The sequence below is a fragment of the Takifugu rubripes genome, chromosome 10 (assembly GCF_901000725.2).
Source record: "Takifugu rubripes chromosome 10, fTakRub1.2, whole genome shotgun sequence".
Classification (NCBI taxonomy): domain Eukaryota; kingdom Metazoa; phylum Chordata; class Actinopteri; order Tetraodontiformes; family Tetraodontidae; genus Takifugu; species Takifugu rubripes.
In genome coordinates, this window is record NC_042294.1 from 11728886 (window position 1) to 11736347 (window position 7462).

The following is a 7462-nucleotide window of genomic DNA, read 5'->3' on the forward strand; positions in this document are numbered from 1 at the left end:
GCGGCAGCTGTTGATATCAGAGTCGGGTCGATTTTTGGAGGATCCCTCCAATTGATCTACTTCTGTTTCCCCGCGTGCGCGTGCATGTCTGGACTAAGCAGTATATTCGAGAAACATTTTCCCAAATTCATGAATCTACAGTAACTTCAAAAATCATCGACACAGGACAGAGTCACGTGATCAGTGATGACGAAAAGGAGAAGGGTGTGTGTGGGTGTGTGTGCGGGGGAGGGGGGGGTATATCAGGTCATCTGTCCGTAGACACCACAACACTCGACACGTAACCAATAAAACCTGATGTGTTCACCTGTGTAGGTGTTGAGTAGAGTCCGTTTTGATGGTGAAGGTTCAATTTAACTTGTCTCTTTTGTCTGGATGGATTAGACACACCAGGCCACGCCCACAGAGATTAATACCCCGTCCTCGAGCACAGCTGTCAATCACAAGATGCTGATGGGCTTTGTTGGCCTTGTAGCCACAGACGGACGGACGGACGGACGGACGGACACGCGGTCACACAGACGGTCTGGAGTTATCGGTGTTTGGCTCCCTCTACCGGTTACGCTCGTCAACAACAGTCTTGCAAAAAAAACAAAAACCCGAGTTTGGGCCGGAGTTCGGTTCGGATCGCGTTAACGCCGTGTTGCGATTCTCTGGTCGCTTCCAGAATTCGCGATGCAGACGGGCTTTGATCAGGGCAGTGTTGAATTGAACATTTTAAGTAAAAATCTCTAAATCTGGGCTGAGATGTCCACTGGGCTCCTGACGTTTGTTCCACTTTTATAATTTAAACGTTTAGGTTGATTGGTGTAAACTGATCCGTGGGGGGGGGGGGGGGTTGACAGACTTTTTGATGGCGAGTTCTGGTTAAAGACGCTATTGTTCTGTTATTTAATTTTATAACCAGGCGGGGACTGAGTTTCATCATTTGAACCGCTTGTCTCGCCGAGCTGTCCTGTGATTGGCCGGAGGGAGCTGTCAGTCATGGCGTGGGCGGGGCTTACGCGCTCCTTCTGGACCTATGTGAAGTCGGTGTGCGTGTCGGTGTTTTTCACTAAGAAAAAAGTGAGGAGAAGAAGAAGAAGAAAAGAGGAAAGAAAGAAAGAAACAAGAAAGAAACAAAGGAAGAAACAAAGGAAAAAGAAGAAGCTTCGTACTTTGAGTTTGCTGGATTTTCTGTTTCTGAACAATGTAACTTCGGCTGCTGGACCGACAGACAGGCAGGCAGACAGACAGGCAGACAGACAGGCTGGCTGGCTGACCTGGCAGCGAGACCTTCAGCATCTGTAGCTCGTTCCGTTCCGGAGCATGGCACCGGGGTGTGTCGCCTCCCTCAGGCGAACCCGAGGCTCCGCCGCCGGTCCCTTGGACCTCTGACACCCAGAAGCAGGAACCAGAACCGGGACTGGATCGGGACCTTTAGGATGTCTGCTGAGCTGGCTGTAGGTGTGGTCTTCAGGGTTCTGCTGCCTCTCACTCTGACTGCAGGTAAGGCCACTGCTACTACAGGGACAGTTCTACCACTCGGAAGGTTATTGATAACGTTTCTACTGATTTGAGTGATCAACATCTGATCAAGCGTATTGATCCAGTGAACACTCCCAAGAATCCGCCTTCAGACCACCCCAGTACTGAGTCCTGTGTTTTAACCTGATGCAGTTCCACTCATTAACTGCTCTTTTGCTCTTTGAGATAGAGCTCGCGTGGGACGTTAGCTGATCAATAAAGTAACCTGAGGATCATTGAACGTGATGACCGGTAAAATTGATCCTCAAATGTCAGCTGGAGGGAGCAGCAGCGGGCATTTCTGAGGACAGCAGCGCTCACGTCAGGGTGTTTCCGTTCCGTTCTCATCAGTGAAGCAATTACTGATCGCTCTGATTGATCCTCCCGTCTTGGCCTGAGGCTCAGCTCCATGTGTGCCAGATGTGTGCACGTGTGTGTGTCTGTGTGTGTGTCTGCGAGTAGCAGAATGCTCGGTTAACTAGCAGCGTCGACTTGGCTGGTCCAGATTTTAAGGTCGAGGGTAGAACCGAGTTAAGGTGAGGTTAGTTGTGACGCTCCGGGGAGGGCTGGGCAAGGCCTCACAAAGATAGAAAGTCTGTGTGTTTGCGTGTGTGAGAGACAGAGTGTGTGTGTGTGTTTGTGTGTGTGTGTTTGTGTATGGATACTTGAAAAATGTGTAGCGCTACAAGGCTGTTTTAGGGTGGAAAAGCATTTCACATTCCAGAGGGGGGGAGGTGTGTATGTTGTGTTAACCTGCTGTTGAACACACACTTGTGAGCTGGAGCAGAGACGATCGGCCTCGTTCATCAAATCAGAGGATTAATCAGAGGATTAATCAGAGGATTAATCTTCTGATTTACCAAAAATATTACAGGCAAATGAAAAACTTGAGTTATTTTTCATGTTAAAAGCCTAAAAGCCAAATGAGCACATGGCGCGTTGGCCCCCGGAGAGCGGCGCGTTGGCCCTCTGCTCCCCGTCCCGGTAACCCCGGAGAGCGGCGCGTTGGCCTCTGCTCCCCGTCCCGGTAACCCCGGAGAGCGGCGCGTTGGCCCTCTGCTCCCCGTCCCGGAGAGCGGCGCGTTGGCCCCCGGAGAGCGGCGCGTTGGCCCCCGGAGAGCGGCGCGTTGGCCCCCGGAGAGCGGCGCGTTGGCCCTCTGCTCCCCGTCCCGGAGAGCGGCGCGTTGGCCTCTGCTCCCCGTCCCGGAGAGCGGCGCGTTGGCCCTCTGCTCCCCGTCCCGGAGAGCGGCGCGTTGGCCCCCGGAGAGCGGCGCGTCCTGGCGACTCAAACCTACAATTATCCTCCAATAAAGCGGCGCTCTGCAGCAACACCCTGATGCAGCGTCGGGACCTGAACTGACTCAGATCCCGCTGCTGTCCCAACACGTCACACCTGAACACCTGTGTGCATGCGCGCGTGCACGTGATGGAATGTGGTCACGTCTGTTTGCCGCTCACGCCCTCCTGTCTGCAGCCTGCGTGGTGCGCTACAACGCCTTCTCCCTGGTCTACATCCTCCTGCTGCTGCTGCTGCCGCTGCTGCCTGAGCCCGCCCCCTCCTCCACCGCAGGTACGCCCGCTCACCTGTACACACTCACCAGCGGGAGGAAGCCATTGTGTTCGATCCAGTAGATTCTCTATGATCATGGTGTGATCTGGTCCCAGTGGCATCGTGTCTGATGATGTTTCACAGAACATCCTCATTTTCTTATTACAGCGTGATGATGTCATAGCAGCTGTGGCTGATGGTCACTCAGGGGTACAGTGATGTCATTAGGGGGGGGTAATGTCTCTGCTGCCCAACACACACACACACGCACACACACACGCCTCAGGTGATGACAGGATGCGAGTCCTTTCCTGTAGGATCTTCCTGAGGAAACATAAAGAATAGTGGGGGGACCCAGATCTGATGACATATTATGACATCACATCCTGTGTTCTAGTTCTGCAGGAAGTGGCTGGAGACAGGGACTAAAGTGGGACAGACGTCCCATTCAGAAATGAGTCAGAACTCCTCAGCCGTGTGTTGTGTGAGCGGGGGGGGTCCGTGTCCACGTCTCTGTTGCTGTCCTGCAGGTCGACACACCTGCCGCAGGTGTTTTAACGTGTCACTTCTGTTTGGCAGGTAACACCTGTCGCTGTGTGACGGCTGTGTGCCTCTCCAGTTTCCTCTCCTGTTACTGCAGTCCTTCTTTCAGGTCACCACGGCGCTGCTGCAACCTGAGCACAACTGTAAGGCCCGCAGCACGCCGCCAGCACGCCGCCAGCACGCCGTCAGCACGCCGTCTGCCCGTCAGCACGCCGTCTGTCTGTCCGCCAGCACGCCGTCCGTCTGCCCGCCAGCACGCCGTCTGTCTGTCCGCCAGCACGCCGTCTGTCTGTCTGCCAGCACGCCGTCCGCCCACCAGCACGCCGTCAGCACGCCACCAGCACACCGTCTGCCTGCCAGCACGACGTCTGTCTGTCCGCCAGCACGCCGTCTGTCTGTCCGCCAGCACGCCGTCTGCCCGCCAGCACGCCGTCTGTCTGTCCGCCAGCACGCCGTCTGCCCGCCAGCACGCCGTCTGTCTGTCAGCACGCCGTCTGTCTGTCTGCCAGCACGCCGTCTGCCCGTCAGCACGCCGTCTGTCTGTCCGCCAGCACGCCGTCTGTCTGTCTGCCAGCACGCCGTCTGCCCGTCAGCACGCCGTCTGTCTGTCCGCCAGCACGCCGTCTGTCTGTCTGCCAGCACGCCGTCAGCACGCCGTTCCGTCTGCCTGTCTCTCTGCCTGGCTGTCTTTATTTTCTGTCTGTCTCTCTGTGACTGTCTGTCCTTCTGTCCGTCTCTCTGTGACCTGTCTGTCTGTCAGTCTGTCCTCTCTGTGACCTGTCCTGTCTCTCTGTGACCTGTCAGTCTGTCATTCTGTCTCTCTGTGACCTGTCTGTCTCTCTGTGACCTGTCTGTCTCTCTGTGACCTGTCTGTGATACGTCTGCAGGTACATCGTGGCAGAAAGCTCTCGGTCAGGTCGGCTTAGTGAGGTAAGAAAGTAAGAAACTTCATCAAGATCAAAAACATCACAAATCACACACACACACACACTCGTACACACACGTACACACACGTACACACTCGTACACACACGTACACACTCGTACACACACGTACACACACGTACACACTCGTACACACACGTACACACTCGTACACACTCGTACACACAGTCAGTCAAACTTGATTGATTGTGCAGGTGAATCTTCCTCCTGAACAATAATTTGCTGTGTTGACTCGTTAATTTTCAGTAGTTTTTTATACTCTCCCTCCAGAAGATTTTATCCATATCTGACGGCTTCTATTTTCAGTTTTCCAAGGTGCACATTTTAAAAGCATCCCAACATGCTAAAGACGGTTGCTATGGAGCAGGAACAGTTTGATACCGTAATCGTTACTATAGATACAGTCCTGAAACCTCCTTCTTCTTCTGTTAAAATAAGAACTGAGCTGTTGGAATGGTCCCGAATCCCAGGATGAAAAAACATCTGACATCTGATCCTGTGTGTGTGTGCGTGAGTGTGTGAGTGTGTGAGTGCGTGAGTGTGTGTGTGCGTGAGTGTGTGAGTGTGTGAGTGTGTGTGAGTGGCAGACTTGTACACAGTAGTCTGTGTCTGGACTACATGGCTCTACATACACCTACACACGCCAATAAACAGAGCAACACACACACACACACACACACACTTGCAACTTCAGAACCTAAGATTATTTCAAGATGTTTGTTCTCAAAATGCCATAAACAAACGTGTGTGTTCAGTCTGACAGGAAGTGACGCAGGCTCTGCAGTGAGACAGGTGTTTCCAGATATTGGTGTTCTGGTTGTGGGGCTGTTGACCTGGAGGCTGATTTTAAGGTTGAACGTGGGTCCACACGCACAGGTAACCACACACACACACACACACACACATCCTTGTTATTCTATCTTTGTGAGGTCTTCCAGATATTTATCCTATCTCTAACCTACCCTAACCAACCCTAACCTACCCTAACCTAACCCATACCTTAACCCAGAACCAATTCTAAACTCAACCTTAAAACCAGATCTTAACCCTCCAATAGTCCTTTGATGTTGTGAAGACCAGACCAAACATCTTCACTCTGCTTCACACACACACACACGCACACACACACACACACACACACACACACACACACTCTCGGTACTGAAGCAGGTGTAACCATGTTACATCGTCTCCTCTTGTTTCTTAATCGGGTTTCCTGTCTGTTAGGCAGTAACTCAGTAAGCTATTTATTAACTATAATGTGGTTATCTGACTGCATCAATACACACACACACACATTCTCAGATTTCTGTTTCAGTTGTTGCATTAACATCTGCTTGTTAACATGAAACCAGAGCAGCAGCGGATGGTGATGATGATGATGATGAGGGTGATGGTGAGGGTGATGATGAGGGTGATGATGATGATGGTGATGAGGGTGATGATGATGATAGGTGATGGTGAGGGTGATGATGAGGGTGATGATGATGATGGTGATGAGGGTGATGATGAGGGTGATGGTGAGGGTGATGGTGATGATGGTGATGGTGAGGGTGATGGTGAGGGTGATGATGATGATGATGAGGGTGATGATGATGATGGTGGTGATGAGGGTGATGATGATGAGGGTGATGATGATGATGAGGGTGATGATGATGATGGTGATGAGGGTGATGATGAGGGTGATGGTGGTGGTGATGATGAGGGTGGATGATGATGATGAGAGGGTGATGATGATGATGAGGGTGATGATGAGGGTGATGGTGATGATGATGATGGTGATGAGGGTGATGATGAGGGTGATGGTGGTGGTGATGATGAGGGTGATGATGATGATGAGGGTGTGATGAGGGTGATGATGATGATGAGGGTGATGATGAGGGTGATGGTGATGATGATGATGGTGATGAGGGTGATGATGAGGGTGATGGTGGTGGTGATGATGAGGGTGATGATGATGATGAGGGTGATGATGGTGGTGGTGATGAGGGTGATGATGGTGATGGTGGTGATGAGGGTGATAGTGGTGATGATGGTGAGGGTGATGATGGTGGTGGTGGTGATGGTGATGAGATGATGATGATGAGGGTGATGATGATGGTGATGAGGATAGTGACGGTAATGACATAGCGATGGTGGTGATGGATGATGATGGTGATGATGATGGTGATGATGATGACGATGATGATGATGATGAGGGTGATGATGATGGTGATGAGGATAGTGAAGGTAATGACATAGCGATGGTGATGATGGTGGTGATGATGGTGGTGATGATGATGATGGTGATGATGATGGTGATGATGATGATGGTGGTGATGATGGGGGTGATGATGATGATGGTGATGATGATATCAGACATGATTTGAGATGAAAACATCAGACAGGTGAATTGATGACTGCTGAAGTAATTTCCAAAATGGTGTGTTTCAGACTCATCAGGAAGAACAACGAGCACATGGGCTGATGTTGAGGAAGATCCTTTGTTGGAGATGAAGAAAAGGAGGTGGACCTGAGGAGATGATGGGTGGTGATGATGATGGTAGTGATTGTCATGAAGATGATGATAATATTGTTGATGATGGTGGTGATGATGATGGTGGTGGTGGTGACCATGAAGATGATTCTGGTGATATGATGATGATGATAGTGGTGAGGATGAAGATGATGGATGGCGGTGGGGTGGTGGTGTTGATGATGATAAGATGAAGATGATGATAGTGATGATTAAGCTATCTGAAAACCGCTGAGACATTCCCAAAATGCCGTTTTCAGTCTCCTCGGGAAGAGCAACGAGCAGATGGGCTGATGTTTGAGGAAGACTCCATTCTTGGAGACGATGAAGAGGAGCTCAACAGAAGCAAGATCCTGGTTGAACTGGAGTCGTTGGTTTGTAAAACCAGGCAGATGGTGGGGAAC

At 51.2% G+C, this 7462-nt stretch overlaps 1 protein-coding gene across 3 annotated transcripts; it reads left to right on the forward strand.

The window, feature by feature from the left end:
• Positions 1 to 847: 847 nt before the first annotated feature.
• LOC115251217 (piezo-type mechanosensitive ion channel component 2-like) lies at positions 848 to 7460 on the forward strand. Of its 3 annotated transcripts, none has more exons than XR_003889782.1 (7): positions 1446 to 1488; positions 2981 to 3076; positions 3453 to 3741; positions 4486 to 4528; positions 5299 to 5419; positions 6977 to 7085; positions 7319 to 7460. XR_003889782.1 is itself a non-coding variant. In XM_029842765.1 (6 exons), the coding sequence occupies exons 1-5, from the start codon at positions 1425 to 1427 to the stop codon at positions 7037 to 7039; spliced, it is 387 nt and encodes a 128-aa protein (XP_029698625.1). In that variant the 5' UTR covers positions 848 to 1424; the 3' UTR covers positions 7040 to 7085; positions 7319 to 7460. The 3 variants fall into 3 exon arrangements, 1 of the variants encoding a protein (XP_029698625.1); XR_003889781.1 differs by having other exon boundaries at positions 1447 to 1488; positions 3635 to 3741; XM_029842765.1 differs by lacking the exon at positions 3453 to 3741 and having other exon boundaries at positions 848 to 1488.
• Positions 7461 to 7462: the final 2 nt, after the last annotated feature.